Source organism: Balaenoptera acutorostrata, chromosome 11 (genome assembly GCF_949987535.1).
Source record: "Balaenoptera acutorostrata chromosome 11, mBalAcu1.1, whole genome shotgun sequence".
Lineage (NCBI taxonomy): Eukaryota > Metazoa > Chordata > Mammalia > Artiodactyla > Balaenopteridae > Balaenoptera > Balaenoptera acutorostrata.
Window position 1 is genome coordinate 80,610,210 of NC_080074.1, and position 26,263 is coordinate 80,636,472.

Genomic DNA, 26,263 nt, shown 5'->3' on the forward strand with positions numbered 1-26,263 from the left:
CTTCCCTTGTGGCGCAGTGGTTAAGAATCCACCTGCCAATGCAGGGGACACGGGTTTGAACCCTGGTCCGGGAAGATCCCACATGCCGCGGAGCAACTAAGCCTGTGCACCACAACTACTGAGCCTGTGCTCTAGAGGCCATGAGCCACAACTGCTGAGCCCGCGTGCCACAACTACTGAAGCCCACGTGCCTAGAGCCCGTGCTCCACAACAAGAGAAGCCACTGCAATGAGAAGCCCGCGCACCACAACAAAGAGTAGCCCCCACTCGCTGCAACTAGAGAAAGCCCGTGCGCAGCAATGAAGACCCAATGCAGCCAAAGATAAAAATAAAAATGAATAAATAAATAAATTTATTTTTAAAAAAAGTAAAAGGAGGCAGTCAGCTGTAAGTATGTCTGTCTCACAAATGGTGCAGATATTTCTTTTATCAGGTAAAATTGTCTCCTCCCCACCCTCACCCACAGCAGAAACTAGAGAGACTAGGATTCTTTTGTTGACATTGGATTTTATTGTGTATCTTGTTTTTTTTTTTTTGTCCTTTGTTTTGCTTTTGTTTCTGTTTTGCCTCTAACTAAAAAGAATTTTGATTTGCAGGTGAACTCTTTAGGCAGAGGCTATCTGCTGCTGATATTGTGGCACCAGAACCTCATGATTTCTGTGCAGAAAGACACCAAGTTGCTAGTAACGCAGAGTTTTCTTATTCCTTACTGATCACAGAAAATGAGTTTTGGCACAAACCCTTGAAAGTCTAACAACAGCCCCATGATCTCTCGAAGCAGGCATTTAATAATTTCTGAATGTTCAGTATTCACTGATGATATAATCACTGAAAAGTAGCATTGCATTATGCTCCCTATGGCAATCTTATGAACCCTAGAATAATTCATTGTGAATCATGATTTTTGTTTTTACAGAGCTTCCTAACTAAAGGAGAATAACTCAATATCAGATGGATTTTTTTCTGTCATTTTAAATCCAATGGAAAAACCGAAGCTACTTTTCCTTTTTTCCTTTTGTGAGAACAGAAGCACTTTTTGGCAGAGATGGAATTCTGTAGTATTTCATGGAACATAAAATTGTCAGGGACTTCAGAGAATTCCATGCCATGAATCTAAGCATTATTTCTCTAACCATCTGTTAATTGTGTTTTATAAATATTAGGAAACATTAAGAGTATAGATACGGTTGTGGAGAGTCAGGGGGCATCATTGAAAATTAAATATCATTTCACATTAAAACATGACATCCTTTTGCCCAGCCTAGAACATATGGACTGTGTTTCACGAGAAGTTACAAGTTACACATTAAAAATAAAATGAAATTCAAAAAGTTGTGGATAAATTCATATGAGTTATAAAGAAAAATTAGGGAAGCTTAAAACAGATATCTAACATTTTGAAGTTTAGGGTAATAATGCCTTCTGCACACGTGCCTTAATGCTGCAAATGCAAACACCTGGCTGGGAGGCATCAATCTCACATAAGATGGTCTTAAGCAAGTCCATTTGACAAGAGTGGAATGTGTCATGGACAGACCCATCCCCATCCAAAACAGAAATTTTTCTAGAGTATATATGGGGAAGAACCAGCAATACTCAATCTGCTGGTATTGAATGGGGCAAAATAAACTGATTCTATGAAATATTTGTAAAAAGACCTTTTTACTTCTCTCAAATCCCAAGATTGGCAGTTCCCACGGTGTGTTCTGTTTATCACACAAGCACACTTACTGCTTGTTCTCCTTGCAGTAGTCTCTAGGCAAGGGATGGGAGACCTAATCTTACTTCACAAGTATTATATATTTTCTTGAAAATTCAGTTGATAAAAGCATTTAAGATCAGATTTTTTTTTACCAGAAAAATAGTTCACTGTTTCCTGGGCCTTTGAAACATCTCTCAACTTTATGTGGTTTTAAAATAGAAATGTTGAGTAATTCCTATCTTTTAACTCTGGCCTATTTTATTCTTCAAAAGGCAGTTTCTTATCCCCTGGACATTTTCTAAATGCCTGCTTATTTTATTTTTCTCTGCATTATGCCTTTTGATCTAATAAACACTCCTGAATGACTCCTACTAATGAGAATGTGTTGCTAAAAGTGAGGTAATAAACTTTACACGGTTCCTTGTTTTTACAAATGGAGAAGCATGAATATTTAATGGATCTTTGCACAAAGAAATAAAGTAACATAAGGCTACAGTGCTTGCTTTTTTCTTCCCTTTACTTGTCTTTCAGCTCAAGGAAAATATTTTATTTGCCATCATTTTCTTTAATGTTGTACTTAGAACCATATTTTCATTAAGAATATTGAATTTCCCACTTAAGGGAAACTGTTTCAATACTAAATTATAGATTTTTTTTTAACCCCTCTGCCCTGCTTTTGACAGATGCAGAAAATAGTATGAAAATTAATTATCTAGTATTTACTTAAAACTAACCTTTTTATACTTAACATTATACTGATTTCTGAAGAGCTTTTGTAAAATCTATTTCAGACTATCAGAAAGGTTGAGTTTCTTGTCACTGCATGAATGGAGGAAGCATTATTTTTTAAAGTTTAGCCAGTGAAATGTCTCTAATATGTTATGAATTTAATTTATAGCCCAATCAATTGAGCAACGACTGATGAAAATGGATCACACTGCAATCCACCCACATCTACTTGATATGAAAATTGGTCAAGGCAAATATGAGCAAGGGTTCTTTCCAAAGTTACAGTCTGATGTCTTGGCAACAGGACCAGCTAATAACAAGTAAGCATGTTCTTCACTTGAGTAGTTGGTTGAAGGAGTGAATGAAGGGTGCCGTGCTGTAATGGGGAATGCTTAACTATTTTTTTTTTTTTCCACACACACACACTCTATTTTATTTTTACAAGAGATAAATAGACTGACACCAAGCATTGTACATGGATGACCACAACAAAAGCAACAATGATTGCAATTACCAAACATGAAACACACTCATACTATGTCATAATATTGAGGGGAATGCTTAACTATTAAACATTTGATCAGTCATTACTTTTTCAAAGACCAAATTAATCTGCTTGAAATATGAATTGACACTCAATGAGTATTTGACTTTTAATTCCATCATGTAAGAAAATCCGAAGACTAGATATTTTTCTCTTGTTGAAGTAATGTGCACTTGGGAATAGTTTCATTTTAAATGACTGTGTTTTAAATATAATGCTAATACTGTCTAACGGAATTAGAAAAGTTATGCCTTCACTGTCTGTATTAGTTTCCTAGGACTGCTGTAACAAAGTACTGCAAACTTGGTGGCTTAAAATGAGAGAAATTTATTCTTTCATAGTTCTGGAAGCTAGAAGTCCAAAATCAAGGTATTGGTAGCGCCATGCTGGCTCTAAGGCCTGTAGGAAAGGACCCTTCCTTGCCCCTTCCCACTTCTGGTAGCCCCAGGCATTGTTTGGCTTACAGGAACATAACTCGGTCTCTGCCTCTCTTCACATGGCTACCATCCCTCTGTGTCTGCTCTCCTCTTGTAAGGACACCAGTTATGTTGGATTAGGGCTCACCCTAAATGCCCTTATCTTAACTTGATTACATGTGCAAAGACCCTCTTTCCAAATAAGGTAACATCCACAGGTGCTGGGATTAAGACTTCAGCATATCTTGGGGCTTCCCTGGTGGCTCAGTGGTTAAGAATCCACCTGCCAATGCAGGGGACACTGGTTCAAGCCCTGGTCCGGGAAGATCCCACATGCTGCAGAGTAGCTAAGCCCGTGCACCAGAACTACGGAGCCTGTGCTCTAGAGCTCATGAGCCACAACTACTGAGCCCACGTGCCACAGCTACTGAAGCCCACGTGCCTAGAGCCCGTGCTCCGCAACAAGAGAGCCACCACAATGAGAAGCCCGCGCACCGCAATGAAGAGTAGCTCCTACTCGCCGCAACTAGAGAAAGCCCGCACACAGGAATGAAGACCCAACGCAGCCAAAATAAATAAATAAGTTAATTAATTAATTAATTAATTAATTAGGGAAAAAAAAGACTTCAGCATATCTTTTAGGGAGACACAATTCAACCCATGACACCATTTTGTACTTTTAAGTATCAAGTGCAGAAATTACAAAACAACCAAAAATAAAGGTAAACCATATCGTTTCTTATGGTAGATGATTCCACTCAGAAAATATCTGAATATGGTTAGAATTGAAAAGAGTTATTTGGATTTAGGGGAAGTCTTGATTTTAGTTGAACACAGGAATGTAATAAAGAAGGATTTTACAAGAAAAGAACTCAAAGGAGAGTATTAATGGGGAATATGGTAAGTTGGAAAGAAGCCTTTGAATTGGAAATCAGCAGTTCTGGAATTTAGTTCATTCCTGACCACTAACCAGCTTAGGATCCTTGGACAATTTGGAATCACTTGCCCCTTTTCTCATTTAAAAACACTAACATTCTATAACATCTGTGATTTTATTAAAGAGGCTCAGAGAAGGAAAGGGAGGAGCCAGGCAGTGGCCAACAAATGAGATAGAAGACTGTGGTAGAGAGTGAGTGTATAAAATGGAAGTGGCGTTGAGCCACCAGAATTGTCAGAAGACAAGTAGAGAATCAGTGAGGGGAATAAGACAGGTGGAATTATGCCTTTTAACCTAAATGGCCCAATCCAAATAATAATATGCAAGTTCTTGAAAGATGGCTTTAAAGTATGATGTTTCTGTCTAACATATGATCTGCTGAGCTACATGTTGGGGAAGTTTTGGTACTTACCTCTTTATTTCCCGTGATGATTGTCATGATTTTATTGGTCAGGAAAAAAGAAAACTTAGTAAATTATCTTTATTATATGTGATGGTAATGCTTGGTTTCATTTATTAAACACTATACTAGGCTAAGTATTGTGCTACTTGGAGTTTCTTGGGATGCATATATATGTGGTAATATTTGCATATCTTGTGTTTGTATAGTTACTGTCCTATTTTTAATAACCTGAAGGAATGAAACCCTTACCATTTTCCCAGCTAAAGGTGTTCCTTTAAATGTGTTTCTGAAATGTGTCAAAATTACTGATTCATTTAAGTCTACACGTGAGAAAACTACAGTGATAGCAAACACATCAAAGGAAAAAAGATGGTGTCTTATGAATTAAGGAAAACAGTTACAGTACTATATGCATTGCTGTTTCCTTTGCTTTCAGTCTAGTACTGGCATACCTCAGAGATACTATGGTTTTGATTCCAGACCACCACAGTAAAGTGAATATCACAATAAAGCAAGAAGTTTTTGGTTTCCCAGTGCATATAAAAGTTACGTTTATGCTATACTGTTGTCTATTAAGTGTAGAATAACATTATGTCTATTTTTTTTACATATACGTATTTTAAAATACTTTATTGCTAAAAAACGCTAGCCGTCATCTGACAACACAGGGTTGCCACAAACTTTCAATCTGTAAAAAATGCAGTATCTTTGAAGTGCAATAAAATGAGGTATGCTTGTGTGTATCATTATAAATATCCGCCCCCGTTGAGATCTCAGTCAAAAAATTTGAAAATGTTCATCACTGCTTCACTTAAGGTAATTATCCTTCCTTGTAACCCATTTTTTCTGCTTTCGGAAAGCATTATCTTTCCTGCCAGTGGAGCCTTCTCCATGTCAAGAGAGTGTTGGGGGCTTCCCTGGTGGCGCAGTGGTTGAGAATCTGCCTGCTAATGCAGGGGACACGGGTTCGAGCCCTGGTCTGGGAAGATCCCACATGCCACGGAGCAGCTGGGCCCGTGAGCCACAATTGCTGAGCCTGCGCGTCTGGAGCCTGTGCCCCGCGACGGGAGGGGCCGCGATAGAGAAAGGCCCGCGCACCGCGATGAAGAGCGGTCCCCGCACCGCGATGAAGAGTGGCCCCCGCTTGCCGCAACTGGAGAAAGCCCTCGCACGAACCGAAGACCCAACACAGCCAAAAATAATAAATAAATAAATAAATAAATAAATAAATAAGAAAATCCTTTAAAAAAAAATAAAAAATAAAAAAAATAAAATAAAATAAAATTTAAAAAAAAAAAAAAAAAAAAGAGAGTGTTGGTTGTGGAGATGCTGCTGATAATAGCTAATATTATTAAGCCAGTCTGCACTAGCGTCTCTTCTGACTGCATTAAGTACATTAGCTCATTGATCCTTATTACAAACATATCCCTACATATAAAGCCTCTATTGCTTTACCCATTTTATGATTGAGTCTCAGAGACAGTCAACAACTTGCTTCAAGATCACATAGTAGGAAGTGGTGAAACTAGGATTCAAACCTAGGTCTGCTGATTCAGGGGCCCAAGCACTTAACCATTGTACTGCATATACTGCCTGGCTCTGTTACTCTAATATAAAGGTGACGTGTGCCTTTTGTTACTTCTGGAGTTGGATGTTTTGCTTTGGTAGCCCCCAAGAAATTTTGAATCGCCTAAAATATTGAACGTAAGGGAGTTTAGCAACAGTCTGTCATACCAGCCTAATGGTCTTTCAGAATGAAAGAGCCCTCAGATGCCTCACTTCTGCCTCACACTGGGCTCTGTTAAGAGGGGTGGACCCAAAAGAAGATAGGATAATAATTTGGGAAGCAAGATACATTCTCAGGCGCCATCTTGCCTCATGAAGAGCTACATTAAGAAAAGATTGAGATCAAATAGCCTAACCCTGAAGTTGTGTCATCGTTACATGTTGGTAAGAGTACACTTCTGGGTTAGTGGCAGAGTTAGGGTTAGAACCCAGGTCTCCTTATTCCTGGCACCATGTTCATGGTGTCTCATTCATAAAAACTGTGGAAAGGTCTGGAAAATCTTCAGTACCAGCATTCTTTTACATATTTGGAAAAGGATCACTATGCAGTAAAGTGAAAGAATTGTGGATTTTTAAAAAGCTTTATTTGGACTTCCCTGGTGGCATAGTGGTTAAGAATCTGCCTGCCAATGCAGGGGACACAGGTTCGAGCCCTGGTCCGGGAAGATCCCACATGCCGCGGAGCAACTAAGCCCGTGCGCCACAACTACTGAGCCTGCGCTCTAGAGCCCATGAGCCACAACTACTGAAGCCCACGCACCACAACTACTGAAGCCCACCCGCTTAGAGCCTGTTCTCCACAACAAGAGAAGCCACCGCAATGAGAAGCCCGTGCACCGCAACGAAGAGTAGCCCCCCCTCGCCGCAACTAGAGAAAGCCTGCGCGCAGCAACGAAGAACCAGTGCAGCCAAAAATAAATAAATAAAATTTTAAAAAAAAAAGCTTTATTTGATTGAACTCTTTTATTTAAACAGGTTGTTTGAACTTTAATGAAGACAGTAAAGGAGGATGATTCACTAGAAAGGTGGCCCCTCCTGTAGAAACACAAGCGTTTATGCTAAAGTCTTGGGTAGGAAGGCTGTAGAGAGAATTTAATATGCTGCTTACAAGATGGAAGTAAATAACTAATGACTGAAAATTTTACCTTACTTACCTTAGTTAATTTACAGGGTTTCACCTTCTAGTGAAGAGCTATCCCTGCTTTTATAAACACTGAACTTAAAACGTGCTAAGAGATGTTGACCATTATGGGGATTCAGACTTTACAGATGATTGTACTGGATACAATGTTCTATTTTTCAGAAGTGAATGACTAGTCATCAGTTTATTCATTTTTTTCTTATGTTTATAAATTATCCTAATTTTTTGAATCAATTTGATATGAGTAGACTATTAATTTAAATGGTTTTTATTTCCTTTTGATAGCATTAGAGTGCTCATTCATTCATTTGGCAAATATTTATTGAACCCCTTACTATATGTGAGACACTGTCCTGTTCATTGGGAGTTTAGCAATGAACAAAATAACAAAAATCCCTGCTTTCAACATGAGGACACAAACAAAAAAACTTACTATGTAAAATAAGTAACCTGTCAGAAAGCGGTAAGGTTTGTGAAGAAAAATAAAGGAAGGGAAAGGAAGTAAGGAGTGCTTAGAAGGGAAGATTTCAATTTTCAAATCTTATTGCCATATTTTATTGCTTTTAATCTTATATATAATCTCCCCATTTCCACACAGAGCCCCAAGCATTACATTTTCAACTAAATTGTAGTCTGAAAGAGAATAGATGTCAGAACTAATTACAGGGTAAAGGGATTTGTAACTGTGCCTGTACAAATGGTTGATCAACTGTAAGAATTTCATACACTACTTACAAAGCAAAAGCAAATAAGCAGTCTTTAGTATTTCAGCAAATGTGGTCATCTTTGGTAAAATTATGCTTAGAAATGAGGTTTAATAATGCAAAGAATAAATTAATTACTTAACAAGACCAGGAATATGTGGACTTCATAGTAATTTTCTTAAGCAGATGCTAATTTCCCTGTTTTGAAAATAAAATTAAACTGGGCATTTTGTCTCACAGAGTGAGATGCTAGTTATATCCTGTAAATTAATATTTATCCTTATCTTTTGTGCTTTTCCACTTTGCCTGCCAGGAGAAATGTTCATCCATGTGTATTCTGCTCATTATATAAGTTTATTAGCTGGTGTTTATAATCTATTTCATATTTTTACTATTTATTTGAACCACCTTGCCCAGTAACCCTAATTTTTTAAATCCCTGAACAAATTTTACTATCTTACACTGCCTGTTTTTTGCTACAAGGCTGTTTACAAGGCCTCCAGATCTTTGTACATTGTGTTACTTATATTTTAGTCTTCCTCTTTATTTATTATATAAGTTCATCAGCTGGTATTTATATTTTGCTTCAGAGCTGTTAAAAAAATATTCATGACACTTGTTGAAGATGGTAAGACAGACTTTATTCACGGCGGAGGGGCACCTTTATTCAAGGTGTAGGGACCACCGCAATTGGGTCTTGCAGTGGAGATGGAGATTAGAGGCTTCTCTGAATACTGCATGGACAAGTGGGAATTTATCACCAAGGAGCAGAGTGGAGGTCAGCGGATAGAAAATTACTAAGAGGAAACATCATGGGTGTGGGGGATTCTGACTAAACTGACCTAACAGGATTCTTGTGGAAGGCAGGCCTAGGTGATTAAACATCACCTGGGGAATGGTGGAGAATTCAGAACATGATCAGATATCCAGAATGATCATATAATGAGAGGGGAGATGGCTTCTGCTAAACTGACTTAGCTAGGTTCTTGCTAAAACTGGATTTTACAAAGAAATGCACAAATGGGCTTAGGAAAGGTTAGGAGTCTGACTAAAGTTTGGTCAAGCAGAGAATCTTTGTCAGTGTCTTGATATGCTTTTTTTCTGGATCTTCCTTTTCAGTCACCCAATTCTCTTTGTATCCTTTTTACAGTCTTTTTTTTTTTTTTTTTTTTAAAGAACCAGATTTTTTTGGTTTTATTGATTAATTCTGTTTTGGGGGAGTGAGTGGGGAAGTATGATCTATTCCAATGATTTCTATCCTACTTTATTCCTTCTACTTTCCTCAGGTTTTATTGTTCCTTTATTAGCTTTTTTTTTAATATAAATTTATTTTATTTATTTATTTATTTTTGTCTGTGTTTGGTCTTCGTTTCTGTGCGAGGGCCCTCTCCAGTTGCGGCAAGCGGGGGCCACTCTTCATCGCGGTGCGCGGGCCTCTCACTATCGCGGCCTCTCTTGTTGCGGAGCACAGGCTCCAGACGCGCAGGCTCAGTAGTTGTGGCTCACGGGCCTAGCTGCTCCGTGGCATGTGGGATCCTCCCAGACCAGGGCTCGAACCCGTGTCCCCCGCATTAGCAGGCAGATTCTCAACCACTGCGCCACCAGGGAAGCCCCCCTTTTTACAGTCTTTTATTGATCTTTTGCTTTAGGGACATTTCCAAGAATTCTACTTCAAAGATCTGTCACTAGATCTTTGTACCTTTTTTTTCCCGCTCTAAACCTATTCTTTAAAAAAAAAACACAACACTATTTTAAGAACGGTCTGTGTCTTTATTCCCGTCTTGCCATTAGGTTCTTCATGGACATATATACACTACCAAATGTAAAATAGATAGCTAGTGGGAAGCAGCCACATAGCACAGGGAGATCAGCTCGGTGCTTTGTGACCACCTAGAGGGGTGGGATGGGGAGGGTGGGAGGGAGGGAGTTGCAAGAGGGAAGAGATATGGGAACATATATATATGTATAACTGATTCACTTTGTTATAAAGCAGAAGCTAACACACCATTGTAAGGCAATTATACTTCAATAAAGATGTTAAAAAAAAAAAGAAGGGTTACCTTCCTTTGCTACCATTTTTATCATAATTATTCAGTGTTCCTCTAAATAGCAGACTGAAATGAGATGATTCGTCAGTTTGAAACCAAAGCCATGCATAAATTATTTAAGAAGCAACAAAAGAAGCAGCATTCTCATTTTAAGCTTTTTGTAAATTGGATACTTCATTAATAAGAAAATTTTAAATTGTGAATTGTCATTAATACAGTATGACTTTCGCTGAATGGCAAAAGTATAAATTCATTTCTTAACTCATGTATAGCTCTGTGCTGTCAGGGATATACTCAAGAGTAAATATTTCTAGAGTAGTACAGTGAATACAGTCATGGGGATGATAAGTCAAGACCTGAGAAATCTTCTTAAATAGTTTGATATATGAAGAAAACATAGGTAGAACACTCTTTGACATAAATCGTAGCAATATTTTTTGGATCTGTCTCCTAAAGCAAAGGAAATAAAAGCAAAAATAAACAAATAAGACCTAATTAAACTTAAAAACTTTTGCATAGCAAAGGAGACCATCAGCAAAACCAAAAGACAACCTACTGAATGGGAGAAAATATTTGCAAATGATATGACCAATAAGGAATTAATATCCAACGTAAATAAACAGCTCATACAACTCAACATCAAAAAAACAAACAACCCAATTAAAAAATGGGCAGAAGACCTGAATAGACATTTTTCCAGAGAAGACATACACAGATGGCCAACAGACACAGGAAAGATGCTCAACATCATTAATCATCAAAGAAGTGCAAATTAAAACCAGAGAAGTATCAGTTCACACCTGTCAAAATGGCTGTTATCAAGAGGACCACAAATAACAAATGTTGGTGAGGATGTGGAGAAAATGGAACCCTCGTACACTATTGGTGGGAACGTAATCAGTGAGGTCACTAAGGAAAACAGTATGGAGGTTTCTTAAAAAACTAAAAATAGAACTATTTTATAGTTCTATTGCTATATTTTATAGCATTTCCACTTCTGGTATTTACCTGAAAAAACAGAAAACACTAATTCGAAAAGATACATGCGCCCCAATGTTCATAGCAGCATTATTTATAATTGCCAAGATATGAAAGCAACCTAAGCGTCCATCAACAGATGAATGGATAAAGAAGATGTGATGTGTGTGTGTGTGTGTGTATATATATATATATACACACACACACACATACATATATACACACAATGGAATATTACTCAGCCATAAAAAAGAATGAAAATTTACAATTTGCAACAACATGAATGGACATGGAGGGTATTATGCTAAGTGAAATAAGTCAGAGAAAGACAAATAATGATATCACTTATATGTGGAATCTAAAAAATAAAACAAATTAGTGAACATAACAAAACAGAAACAGATTCACAGATACAGAGAACAAACTAGTGGTTACCAGTGGGGAGAGCGAAGCAGGGAGGGACAAGATAGGAGGAGGGAATTAAGAAGTAGAAACTACTATGCATGAAATAAATATGCTACAAGGATAATACTGTACAACACAGGAAATGTAGCCAATATTTTATAATAACTGTAAATGGAATATAACCTTTAAAAATTGTGACTCACTTTGGGACTTCCCTGGTGGTCCAGTGGCTAAGAATCTGCCTTCCTATGCAGGGGACACTGGTTCGATCCCTGGTCGGGGAACTAAGATCCCACATGCCGCAGGGCAACTAAGCCCGCGCGCCACAACTAGAAAGAAGCACACACGCCACAACGAAAGATCCTGCATGCCACAACTAAGACCCGATGCAAACAAAAATAAATAAATAAAAGTTTGTGGGTTTTTAAATTATTTAATTATTTATTTTTGGCTGTGTTGGGTCTTCGTTTCTGTGCGAGGGCTTTCTCCAGTTGCGGCGAGCGGAGGCCACTCTTCATCACAGTGCGCGGGCCTCTCACTGTCGCGATCTCTCCCGTTGCGGAGCACAGGCTCCAGACACACAGGCTCAGTAGTTGTGGCTCACGGGCTTAGTTGCTCCGCAGCATGTGGGATCTTCCCAGACCAGGGCTCGAACCCGTGTCCTCTGCATTGGCAGGCAGATTCTTAACCACTGTGCCACCAGGGAAGCCCTAAATAAAAGTTTTTAACTAAAAAAAAAAAAAAAATTGTGAATCACTTTGTTGTATACCTGAAATTTGTATAATATTGTATATCAGCTATACCTCAATAAAAAATTAATTGTAAATAAAAATAAAACCACCTATAATGCCATCACCATGAGATGTTAACATTTGGTTTTATGCCCTTCCATTGCATGGATCCTGAAATGTATGCATGTCGATACTTATTTTGTTTTGTTTTTTACAAAAGTAGAAAATGCTTACACAATGTTGTATCCTGCTTTTTCATTCATTATTGTATCATGAGTACTCTCCCATATTATTGATATCCCTAGTAACTTAATTTTTTTAAATGACTATATGACGTTTCATTATATAGCACCTCCTACTGTTGAACATTTGGGTTGCTTTGAGCACATTTACTTGATTCTAAGTAACTGTTGGTTGTAAGATCTGCTATTAATTCAAAAGCTTTTTGGAAAAATTATACTTTAAACATGTATATGATGTAGAAGATTCATCCTAGTTTCAGGAACATTTAAAAGCCAAAATGTGAGTCTTAGAATAATGGAAACACAGAATTGGTTACTGCATATATGCTGTGATGAACATCTATAAACCTAAATATTAGACTGTGTCTCTGATTACATTTATTTAGGGTACATTTATAGAAGGGGCAGGTGATGTAGTTGACTCTGCAAATAAAATGGCTGAAAGACATGATACCAACCCTTCAAGCGTTTATAGTAGAGAGGATTGTATAGAAAATAGAGATAAGTAATTATAACACACTGTGATAAATACTACAGTTGGAGAGTATAAGAGGGGTAGCTAATTTAGATTTGGAGGAACCATAGAAGACTTTCTGTGTAGCATCTAAAGCTGTCTGAGAGATGAATAGAAGTTGGGAGAAAACTTCATCTTCAAAGGCTCAAAGGTGAGAGAGCTTATCCCATTGGAAGCACTGAGGTAGTTGAAGACAACTGGAGTTTTAAGGTAGAAAGGGTGATCAGCAGAGAGTTTAAGTAAGCTAAGAATTGAAAAATAGCCATTGGATTGGCAGTGAGGGCTATAAATGGCTTCAAGAGCATTTTCAGGGGAAGAAGCTGATTTGAGATGAACAAAATATCCAAAGATAAATAAGTAGAAGCCTTACACCTGAACTTTTCTTAAGAATGTTTACATGAGAAGAGTGAAGAAACAGATTTAAATGTAACTATAGAATGTCGAGAGAGACCAGCATACTTGTAAGCTGAAGGGCAATACTCAGTTGAGAGAGAAAAGTTGGAGATATGGCACAGGAGGTTTCTAATGGAGCACATTGGAGAAGGCAAGAGAGAACTGGTCAGGGATCCTGGTGGAAGCAATAGTTGTGGCCAATATACATTATACTTTGGGATTAGAAGAAAGATGAGGGGTTTGTGTGCGTGCATCATTGAAGTAGAGGGTAGGAAGAGGGAGGCAAGGCTGGGTCATCAGTTGAGTGGAGGCACTTGAGGATAAAGTGAGAGGTTTGGGAATGGGGAGCAGGGGAAAGTTGATAAAGGGCAGGTAAAATGATTCATGGTAGTCATGAGGGAAATCAATAACTAATTTGCATGGATATTTTAAAAGGAAGTGAGAGGGTAGTAGTCTCTATCCAGGTTTGGGGTTCTGTTGGGCAGGTAAGGTGGAAAAGAGAGGATCATTACAGCTACTGTGCATTTTTTAACGTCGGTTTCAACAAAGCATTGATTGTGGTGACGATTGCATATCTCTATGAATATACTAAAAACCACTGTATTGGATACTTTAAATGGGTGAATTGTATGTATCTAAATTACATCTCAATAAAGCTGCTATATATGTTTAAAAAGAATTGATTGAAAAATAAGTATCGTTGGTCTTTGGTTTTCAACAGTACATTCTTTCTATTTTAAAGACAAGTGATCACACTTTTTTTTGTTTGGTTGTTTCTTTTAACCTACCCCTTCTGTTCTTTCAGTCGCTGGGTAAGTCGGAGCGCCACTGCACAACGCCGGAAAGACCGCCTTCGCCAACATTCCGAGCACGTTGGGCTGGACAACGACCTGAGGGAGGTATGTGGGCTGCCTTCCCGGGATGCCTTGATGCAAGAGCTGTGAACTAGGCCTACTTAGCCCAGCAGGTGTCATTGTGTAGGTTCTTTCGTGTTCTTCTAAAAGAATCGTTCAATTATGTTTTAAAATAGTAATCCTTTTATACTGACATAGCTGAAAACACCTTTTTTTTTCCATTTTTTGTAATTTTAATACATCTAAAATAAGGCTGTAAAACAAGTCTCCCTGTGTACCACATCAAGTAAAGGTTAAGCTTAGGATAAATTTTTGGTCAGTATGTCTCCCACAGGGAAAAAAGGTATAAGAGCATAGACTTTCTAAGTTTCAAGCATAATTTAAACTTAGTAAGTAAAGATATATTTGCCTGTGCTTTGTCCTTGGCTTGCTGACACCATTTTTAGGAGTGTTTTAAAATTATTTTAAATTGAGATCCTTATGCTTTATTTGTACTACTTGAAAATAAAACGGTAATTACACATTTGAATAATGATAAGTAAGTTTTTATTTTTTCTTGTGATCAAAAGAAAATGTAGTTAGAGGATCCATTAACTATTTTCTAAACTCAGATGGGTAGAAATAAAGCAGAAAACAGCATTCCAAATATATATATTGCTCTTTGTTGATGTGTTCATATATATATATATGATTTTAAACATTTTCTTAAGAACTGAAGCATAGCCTGTCTACTGCTTTTCTTTTGTGCTGCTGTATTTCTTCTCTCCCTTCCCTTCTGCTGTGACTTTATCATATGCATGCTTGTTTTGCTGTCTCTTTCTCCCTATCCTTTTCTTTTTTGCTTTTCTGTCATTGGCACTTCTCCATCCTCTTAGCCTTCCGGGGAACTTGTGGTCTGTCAGAACTCCATGGCATTCTGGGAGTGGGATCAGGGTCCACCTCCTCCTGCACGACTTCCTAAAAAATCCTTCTCTGAGTGCTGCCTGGTATGTTCTTTGCCTGAAAGTGCTTTGCAGATGTTCCTGAATCTTGTCTTTGGTGTTCCTCGAATCATCCACGTGTATGAGTGCACGTAGCTCTAGAATGCCTCACATCACCTTGTGACGTGAACTGTTATCTCTCCACTTCCTTTTGTGATTGGTACCTTTTCATGGTGGTGTGTGCTAACAAGAGTAATTCTATACCATTGGCAGGTAAAACTGATTATTTGAATTCCCTATCAGTGGTGTTTTTGAGGGGGAAAGGGGGGACTAGATCTAGCACCATTGTTTTTCTTCCAAAGGGGAAATACATTAAATATTCAAATTTTCTTTTATTTAAGCATTTTGCAAAAGTGCAGAAGTGATTCATTTTCAAACAACTTTTCTTTTGCCGAGTTTTATCTCCACAGTGTTTTAATTTACCCTTCCTTATTCCTGGTCTGTATTTTATATGGTCAGAAAAATCAGATCATCAATATAGAATCTTAGTGCTAAGAGGAACATTTGAGGTAACTTTGTCCAACTTGACATGATTTAACTGAAGTCCAAGAGGCTTGCCTAAAGTCAAATGGACACACAAAGTCAGGGCTAGGCCCACAGGCCAGGCCTCCTTACTCCAAGCCAGTGCCCTTCCCAGTAACCCTGCACACTGGGTTGCACTCAACAGCTGCTCACCTGAGGGCCAGAGTTACTTAGGACTCCTGGTTGTATTTTTTCCCATTATGACATATTAATATAAAGACATATTAATATAAATTTACTTAACTTTACAGTGGTCTGCTCTTCACAAGCTCCATGCTGGTTAGAGGGACAGTGTGTTGATTAGAAAATTCAGGGAAAGCCTGTACTAAAGAGCAGTTATTTCAGTGTTTACTGAATAATAGGATATATTTTCATGGGTAGCTCCTACTGATTTGCTTTTGGCTTAGACAAAAACGACGAAGAGCATAGTAGAAATCTCAGAAGAAACCTGGGGTGGCTTCCCTCTGTAGGGAAATCGACTTTATTATAAAACCACTCCTTGTGAAAGATTTCTCTTTCTTCTCAGTTTTTTATCTTAAAATACACCTTTTCTTCCAGCGACCCCAAAGAAAATCACAGTTTTATCGTCACTTGTTTGCTGTAAAGGCACTGCTCTATTTTTGTAGTATACAGGGGCAGCCTCACTTCTTGCCGTGAGGAAGGGTCTTGAGCCACCCCTGTATCCATTCTGTGCATGTCTGTGGAATGTTGCTTATTTTGTGGCTTCAGCAAAGATGCTCAGAAGGAGAGCTTGCACGTGGCCCTGTGGAATTCACTGTTGGCTAATACTACATCTGCCCTTTATGTGCAGGGTGATTGGTGAATATGGCCACTCAAAGGACAGCCCCATTCTAGCTTGCTGTCATAAAATAGAACGTAAACTTTAAACAGTGCTTAATTTTTAATCCAGTTATTGACTTTTAAAAATCTAATTATGCATATATTTCAGAGAAAAGAAAAATGCCTGCGGCTTCTTCCTAGCCTCTTGCCTAACCATGTACCTCACTTCTTTCCTTGTAGCCAGTGTATTTCTTCCTAAGCCACGTTTAATACTTAACTCTTCTTGAGAATTGAGTGTTGTAGTGGGTCTCTCTGCATTTGCACAAGTCCTAAAGATGGAGGAATTGAGGCTGGGGGAGAAACAGAACCCTTTTAACATTTAACAGTTAACATTTATTTTTACCAACCATTTATCTCTGATTTGTAATATTCCAGATAACATTAGTACAACCTGAAATGATAGGAAATGCAGGTATTATAATCTCATATATGATCCCTGTCTTATATCTCAGGTTTGTTTTTCTGAAACTTTTCATTTCCTGCTTTTATTTATTTGAACATTAACCTTCAGGATGTTTTGCTAGACCTTGTTACACTTAATTTCCCTAGTGGTGATAATTGACTCTCATTGTCCATTTTTCCTCTTTCTTTGACCCTCTAAAGAAGATTTGAAGCAGAAAGAAGTATACACAACTGTTATAGCAACTAAATTCTTGCAGAGTTCATTTCATTTTTTAATCTGTTCTTAAAATAATTACACTGGAAAAGAGATTATTTTGTTAATGCTGCCTTTCGGCAGGAGGGCTAATAGAAGTAGAAGGTAAATGGATTCGTTGAATCCCTAATTGGTGAGATTTTTAACAAATTGTACTAGATTTAGCAGGTTATTTTTCTTCCAAGGGGAATGTATTAAATGTGCAAACTCTCTTTTATTTAAAGAATGCAAAGGATTTTACACATCTTTTTCTTATAATATCAAATTTCCCCTTAAGATAGAAAAGATAGACTTCACATATGTATCTGTGGGAGGATGTGCTGGCTTGCAATCTCTCTCTCTCCAATAAACTGCTGATTTTACTGTATAATTTAGAGCAATTATTCTCTAAATATGGACCTAAGACACTTAGACTTTTTGGAGATTCTGCCCTGTGGTCCTGATACAAACATAAGGTATCTGGATGAGCTTTTGCAGGTACCACAGAAAGAAGAGAGACAACAGCCATCCTGCGCTAATTACGTGTAGTGATTTTTTTTTTTTTTTCCTGGAAGTTCACTAATCAAGGCTCAAGAGCAGTGGTCTGAGTTTCTGTGGTCCTCTCTGAGCCATCGATGTCTCCTAAAATAATATGATATTTCTGCTTTCTTTTGACTGTGGAACAAGGCAAAGGAGGGATGTAGCAAAATGTCTTGGAAACAAGAGGCCTCCTCCTGCATTGGAGCACATGATACTTTTCAGAGTGATCTCATAGCTTTCTTGTGAGGCAGGTGGGCTTGTTTTATGCCCATTTTATGAATAAGCAGATATGCCTGAGGTCATAAAATTTGTTTCAACCATTTTCCAGAGCTCCTGATTTTACTGTTGTGACTTGATTAGGGCAAAGGGTTGGGTTGGACAGCACTGCCCAAGAGGTTAGAAGCATGTCAAGGCTCTTGTTTTGTGGGGAGATGGGTGGAGGAGACCAGTGATCTGAGAATCACTGGGTTCCTGTAGAACCTTGGATTTGTTATTCAGACATGCGAATTTTTCCATCCCAGCCATGATCCTGACTAATCACAGCCCTGGGTATTCCCAGTAAAAAGACTGAACTAGATGAAACTCCATCTCATTTTGAATGAGTTTGTACTTGGTGTGGCTTCTGTCACTCTCCTTTTCACAGGGCTAACAGTAGAGGGGATATGAATACCCTCTGCCTTTCAGTGTGCTAAACCTTGAACCGCTGTTGCACGTATACACTTATGGCCTTTTTTTGCATCTTGTTGTTCCTGCACTTGTTTGTAAGGTTAAGTAGGTCAGAAGAATATCTGATGTTTATACATTAAAAATACTCTTTAATTTTTAGAAATACATGCAAGAGGCACGAAGTTTAGGAAAAAACCTGAGGCAACCCAAATTGTCAGACCTCTCTCCTGCAGTGATTGCACAAACCAACTGGAAATTTGTAGAAGGCTTATTAAAAGAATGTAGAATGAAGGTATGTATTACTCACTATGCAGGACAGTGTACATTCATGTTCAATCCATGTATGAAGCTGAGCTGAGCCAACCCCCACTTGAGCCTGTAGCTTCCCTAGAAGGACACTTTTACTGGGGCATAAGCCTCACGTGCTCTTTACTGAGGGCATGAACCTCCATGGGTTCTGTTAGCCACAGAGTCAGTGACGTGGGAGCCCTGCATGGTTTTTCTCACCTTTCAGCCATTGCTATCTTCCTCTCCAACATGATAGATATTAAGCCAGTCGGAAGTTGTGTCAGGGATGTCATCATCTTATGTGAAAGGCAACACATTTTTTTGTATGTGTTTATACGTGTCTCTGTGTACACCTGTGCAGAACCTTATCTGTGCTCATATGTGTGTGTGTATATCCATAAAGAAGAAGACCTTAGCTGTGTTGTAGGTTTGTGTATATTACACAGGAGTCTCCTCTCAGACATCTGTGTTTATCAGAGGTAGCAATACAAATTGACAAAACTCAGAACATCATTTTAGCCAATAACTTCATTTATTTGACAGTCATTTCTTGAGTACCTTCTCTGTATTCAGTAAATGCACTATTTTAGCATCAGCTTACAATGCTGAATCACACAGACAAGTTCCTTGCCTAGAGGAACTAGATTCTCTCTCACTTTACATTTTATGAGGGCAGCTAAGTCTGCTGTAACTTAACTTACTTGAAACTGATTTCCATTTCCTTTCCATTTTCTGGTACATACTCATAGCAGAGAGGAGATGAAAGAGAAAAAGAGGAAGGAAAAAAAGAGGTCTGCTTCACTCACAAATTAGACAGTTCTGAAAAAATTTAGAGCTGCCTGTTTGTATTATAGTTTTTGCCTAAGTGCAATCAAAACTAAGTGTGAATATCTTTAGTATGCTAAGATGAAGTGTGAGCTGTGGCAGGATGGGGTTTCAGATTCTATAGTATATTTTCTAGGCCTGGTGTAATCCCCCAGTATTATTCAAGTTAGTAATCTGAAAATTGTTGTACATAACCATTTACATGAGGATACTTTAAAATAGCATCAGAGTCTCTCTTTAGTGACTATTTCTCCGACAAAATAGTAAAAGTATACATAATATTACTTGTTAGTTGACCACAGAGATTAAGACACTTTTCCCAAGGTGATTCAAAATCTGCAGTTAGAAGTATAATGAAGGGGAACCCAGATCTCCTGATCCAGGAATTGACTTGATGGCTTTTGGGCTCACTGCTGGGGTTAACACTTGTGACCACGTGTGATGTTTTCAGACAAAACGCATGTTGGTGGAAAAGATGGGACACGAAGCAGTGGAACTGGGCCATGGGGAAGCAAACATAACCGGCTTGGAGGAGAACACCCTGATCGCCAGCCTCTGTGACCTGCTGGAAAGGATCTGGAGCCATGGCTTGCAGGTCAAGCAGGTAACAGTCTCAAGAGACCCTGGTGACAGGGCGAGTTAGGAGCTCTGTTAAGAAAAGTAACAAAAAGAAAAAGATATTATAAAAATTAAAGGTTATGTCCCTTTGTCACAGGATGACTAGAAATACGCCACAGGCATTTTAATTCCAGAAAAAGAAAATATAACCCATGATTAGCAGGCAGTTTGGGGCGCTTTTCTGGTAAACAGGAAAAGATAAAACAACATATTGATTGCGGAGGCTGTATCCCCTGTAGATTCCATTAAGTATCTGCTTTCATCACTGTCCAAGAAAAAAATCTATTAGCCAGAATTAACAGTTCTTTGCCATTTTAAGTTATCTGGTTATTCAAGGTGGAAACATAGATGATTTCTTTGCTTTTGTCCCTCATTTCCCTTTCTATTTTTTTTTTCTGTTCATCTTCCTCTCTTCGTCCCCTTTTCTCTTTCTCCTCCTGCCCCAGTTTTCTTCCCTCATTGCTACTGCATACATCCAAACATATTTTGCATACAGAAATATATTCTGTGCTGCTGGAGCCTTTAATTCCATGCTTGCTTGTGTGGCCAGTGTAGACAGCCCTAGTTACATACAACTAAGTAACAGCTGAGCTGAAGTCGGGAATTTCCTTGCCTGCACTTCTGCCCTTTGCTTAGCTGCCCTTCCCCAGGCTGTTGCCAGTCTTGTCAGTGAGGCAAAGGATGACCCTCACTACACGTGAGTGGGATGCTCAGAATGTCACACAGCTCGGAGTGGATGAGCTTGGGTCTCCCAGCTTCAAATAATAGGCATTTCATTGTGAATGGTTTTGATAAGTTGTTTTTTGATGAATCATTTCTTATAAAATGAAAAATTTTTATATGCCTTGTACTTTCAGGGGAAGTCAGCTTTGTGGTCACATTTAATTCAGTTTCAGGACAGAGAAGAGAAACAAGAGCACCTTGCAGAATCACCAGGTGAGAATTCATTGGCTTGATGGTTTCTACAGCACTGGCAGCAGTGAACCATGTGTAAAGTCAGTGCCTATGGCTTTGTCTCCACCTCTCTCAAGCTGACGCTCATCCCATCGTGCCAAAAGCGGGGTAAAGTAGAAGGAGCAATATTACGTACTAGCTGTGAGACCTGGGAAAAGTCCCTTGACCTTTCTGATCTTCAGCTTCCTCATCCAGAAGATAAGGAAAATAATATTAGCCATGCCAAGGCTGTAGTGTTGATCAAATCAGAAAACATTTGAAAACTTCTAATGAGTTGTAATCGTAGATCATACAAGTGGTATTCCTTACTCTCACCAGTATTAGGGTGTGGTGTATACTGGTTTTTTTCTTAAATAAAAGTTTATTCACATCGTTAATAATCTTTCAGGGAAGAAAACGTGTATATACGTTTCAAAAATATTCAGAAATCAGATTTCTTCTTCAATTTATGACAAGACACCTCATGTTACAGTATCATGAGTCATTAGCTAATAACGGTAAAATAACCATGTATTTCACAAAAAGTAGAAGTAACCGTGGAAAGCCAGTAGAGGTAAAATGTTTTATACTGAGTCAGCTATTTGGGAACATTTTCTAAAATTATTGATTACTTTAGACATTGAAAAATGTAAAAAAAAAAAGTTTTATTTATTTAAAAACTCATAAGCCAACCACCAGCTTAAGAAATAAAGCATTGCAAATATGATTGAACCACCCTATTTCCATTCCCCTCACTGCCCCTAGAGGGCAATACTACCCTAAATGTGGTGTTTATTGTTGGAAACCTAGTTTTTCAATGTATCCAATAAAACAGCTAGGAATATGAATTTGATACTACATTGCCCTGGAGCCCCTCTAAACAGAATGTCAAGGTTCTGATGTCCCGGGATGTAACTATATTTATAAAGATTTAGATAGAGTTTAAAAGCATTCTCTAGTGTCCATCTATCTCCGTTGTCCATTTTTCTATTGAAAAAGTAAAAATGCATTGGCATATTCCCTGAAACTATCTCTAACGTTTACCCACGTTCATAGAAGATTTAGCTCTTCAGACGTAAGGCCATAACCAAGGTAGTTTACCCTAATTAGAATAAATAAATTCCTAGGAAGAAATAACCATTTGTAGGATGAAATGCTGCAAAGCCAAGCTCAGTTAAGCAGGGAGGTGGAAGCATTTGACTTTTGGGCTGAACAGGCATGTGAGAATGTCCAGCTGTTAAAGTGAGCAGCTACCTGGCAGCACCAGCAAGTTCATGGCTTTGAATGGTCAAATTGTGGGTGGTTGAGCTAGAGACCAGAGACTCAGCTGTTTGCAGGGCCTTTCAGTCAGTCAATGATGACACCAGTACAACTCTGAAGTCAAGGCTCAGAAATATGGAATGTGTCAAAGCCTCATGCAGTCCCTGTGCTGCACTGCCAGGTGTCAATGAAGGGCTGGAGATCTAAGAACGAACATAAGCTAAATATCGTACTGATCCTAAGTAGGATTAATGTAAGCTGTGTAGCTTTTGAAATCAAATTTATTGTCTGTCTGAAGGGGTGGATTTGATAAATATTGCTCTAACACTTCTGATAATTCAGCCCACGAAGTTAGGACTTAAAAAGATGACAGTGTGAAATATATTTTAAAAAATCAGTTTAAAAGTAAAATCGTTCATTGTTGAGAAACAGTGTGTTCTAATTATTTAGAAATTAGCAGTTCACTGACTTTAATGATTTTAAATCTGGGTGTTTGTTTGTTTCCCCCAAAAATACTTTTTGTTTGCCAACTACTTAGCTTCCTAATTAATTAATGGCAGTAAACAGTCTGCATCTTCATATTAAGGAAAGATCCTCCAAGTCCTTAGAGATTCACAGTGGGTCTGAAGACAGCTCTTATTAGCATCGAGCCAGGATGAGATTAGGTGATAGATCATTACTATTCTTTCAGAAGCAGCACTAAACAGGAATCAGACATTTTAAGGGTTGCAGAAGAATGGAAAAGATCTGTCTTAGTAAGAGGACCATAGCAGGGTAGACTGTCTTGAAATTTTTTTAATAGATTTTATTTTTATAGCAGCTTTAGATTCATGGCAATATTCAAGAGATGGTTCAGAGATTTCCCCTGTAGCTTCTGCCCCTACACATGCATAGCCTCCCTCATCATCATCATCCTCCACCAGAGTAGTACGTTGCTTACAGTTGATGAACCTACATTGACATATAGTCACCCTAAGCCCATAGTTTATTTACATTAGGATTCACTCTTGGTGTGTCGTGCAGACTGTGGGTTTAGACAAATACATGTTAATGACATGGATCTACCATTGTGGTATCATATAGAGTACCTTCACTGTCCTAATAATGGTGTGTTCCTCCTATTTATCCCTCCCTCTCCTCTAACTAACCCCTGTCAACCATTGATCTTTTTAACTGTCTCCATAGTCTTGCCTTATCCAGAATGTCATATAGTTGAAGTCATATAGTATGAGGCCTTTTCAGATTGGCTTCTTTCACTTAGTAATATGCATTTAAGTTTCCTCCATGTCTTTTAAAACTGTCTTAATTTTGACCTAGTCAAATTTTGACCAAGTCACTGTACCTAGTAGTTAAAAGTCCTATTTTAGAGAAAAGATCTCACAATGCAATTGATTCTAGAAAGAGGACTGTTCTTGACATATCACCCCAAAGTTTCTACCTTTAAGAATGTTGACCAGCTTAGACATAGGGGGTGGGGTAGGATGCAGAAGGGAGTGGAAATACCATTTTAAACGGTTATTCTGGATCTAGCCAAGAATTTGGAGTCACTCTTTAAACGTCTTATTTTCATCAAAAGTTTTCTTTAGTTACTTACCTGCCCGTAGACTATAGATGGCTCTATAAAAATAATATATGCAATCTGCGCTCTACAAACTTGCTGTCTATGCAGTAACATTGATTCAGGCAGAATACAAAGGAATTCCTGTGGCTAAGTATTAAATCCATGAGTGTTTATGTTGAAGGAGAAAGTAGCCTATTGCTTTTGAGTATAGTGAATTAAGAAATACTAATAGAGAGAGTTCCTTGGTGGCCTAGTGGTTAGGATTCAGGGCTTTCCCTGCTGTGGCCCAGGTTCAATCCCTGGTTGAGGAACTGAGATCCTGCAAGCTATGCAGTGTGGCCAAAAAAAAAAAAAAATATATATATATATATATATATACTAATAGAAATACACATTTTAAAATAGTTCATAAATTTCTCTTCTGGCTAGAGTAGACTTCATGGAAACTTCTTAGATTTTAGATCTCTAGATAAAAAGTATGGCCTTACTCCTTTATTCCTAATCTGCATTTTTGTTCACAGGCTTCTAAACTTTCCTCCAAAGTTACTAATAAAGTACTGTATTAATTTCCTGGGACTACCATTATACAGGACCATAAACTGGGTGGCTTAAACAACAGGCATTTATGGCAGAGGTACTGGGCATTAGGACTTCAGCATTTTTTTGTTGACAGTTAATCCGATGTTATCATCCAACTATCCCATTAGCAGATTTTTCATAAATCTCTATCTCCATCCCTAGTTCCTAGACGTCCATAGCCCACTGGGACCTCAAACTCAACACATCCTGAAACAAACTCATTATCTTAGCACCTCTCCCTCCTGTCCCAGTCAGGCTTTCTCCCTTCTTCTTTCCATTTCACTTAATGACATCAGCACCCTCTTCTCAGTCAAACTATAAGCCAAAAAGTCATCCTTAATGTAACAGCCCACTGGACATGACATCAGAACACTCTGCCCCTTTTAATTAATGGATATGATTGGGCAGGTTTCTTAACCTCTTTGAGCCTCAGTTTCTTCATTTGCAAAGTTAAGGTTAAAAAATTTTAAGGAAAGTTTTAACTATGGGATAGTATATATTAATACAGTTTATATTCATACTTAATATTGTTTGTGACTCTTGAGTCTTGCTTACCCTTAATCCAGTCATTTAAGTCCACTGCATATTTCTCCTCTTCGTTCTCATTGGCTGCCACTGTCTTAGTTCATCCACAGGCTGGCCTTTGGAACAACTTCTAGCTCATCTCCCTTATAGCCCTTATACCATCACACTATCACTCTAGTTAACTAACTAAAAAGCACTGAGAAGCATATCATTTCTTTTCAAAATTTCTTTCCCCTCCCTAGGATTTCTGTAAATTTCTAACTTGTCATTTAAGGTTCTGCCATCTGGCCCTAAATAATCTCATCTTCCTCAGTGAGTATTTGCTGAGCATTTTGAGGGGCCCTCTGGATATTCTCAGAATAGGATATGACCAAGCCTCAAGAGGCATATAATTTAATAGGAGTAACAGAAGTGTTAAACTGTGGTAAGTTTGTGATAGAGGTTCAGTTTTACAAGTCCCATGAGAGAGGGGGGAATGACTTATCCAACAGTGTTCCTAGGGGAAAGAGAATATTCAGGAAAGATTTCACACGGAGGCAAAATTAAAGCTAAATTTCTTTCTTTTTTTTTTTTTTTTTTGAGAACTTACTTTATGCCAGGCACTATTATAAGTGCTTTACATCTATTTGAATATGGTAGGTATTGTGACTGTCCCCAATTTGCAGATGAGGAAACAGATCATAGAGGGGTTAAACGACCAACCCAAGGTCAGCGAGCTATTAAGTTCTCTGTAGGGCTTGAGAAAGCCATGTTCTTAACCATTAAGCTATACTGCTCTCAATCTGAAGTGATAAATAGTCTATAAACAAGGAGAAAGATACAGAATCACTAAAGGATGAACCAGAGACTTTAACGAATTGCATGGAGACATGAAAAAGTATATCGCATGTTTAAGGAATATTGATCAGTGAAGGGTGGCTAGAATACAGGATTCCAAAACAGGATTCCAGAACATGGTTAGGCCTGTGAATGCTCTTATTGTGGTTGCTACTGCTTCTTTAAATGTCAGACTCCTCTTTTATTAAGTCTCTCAGCTGTTCTCTGCTCCCTGAGGCATGATTCCTTGTATTGTCATGTCTTCCTCTGGCCAAGTTGCCAGATTCTGGTCTCAGCTCCTTTCTCCTGCCTCATGATCTTTTCTTTTTCTCTTCTCAACCCATTTCATTTTTTAAAAAAATTAATTCA

General features: G+C 38.2%; 1 protein-coding gene across 6 annotated transcripts in view; it reads left to right on the plus strand.

Moving 5' to 3' along the window:
- DENND5B (DENN domain containing 5B) overlaps nt 1–26,263 on the plus strand; it is a 221,568-nt gene that overhangs the window by 157,237 nt on the left and 38,068 nt on the right. For 2 of the 6 annotated variants that reach the window (XM_057556534.1, XM_057556535.1), the window contains 7 exons: nt 597–683; nt 2,601–2,751; nt 14,259–14,352; nt 15,183–15,293; nt 18,650–18,781; nt 20,054–20,206; nt 21,078–21,156. In XM_057556534.1, the coding sequence (XP_057412517.1) occupies nt 597–683; nt 2,601–2,751; nt 14,259–14,352; nt 15,183–15,293; nt 18,650–18,781; nt 20,054–20,206; nt 21,078–21,156 (807 nt within the window). The remainder of the gene's footprint in view (nt 1–596; nt 684–2,600; nt 2,752–14,258; nt 14,353–15,182; nt 15,294–18,649; nt 18,782–20,053; nt 20,207–21,077; nt 21,157–26,263) is intronic. The other 4 variants (XM_057556538.1, XM_057556539.1, XM_057556537.1 and 1 more) reach the window with 3 other exon arrangements.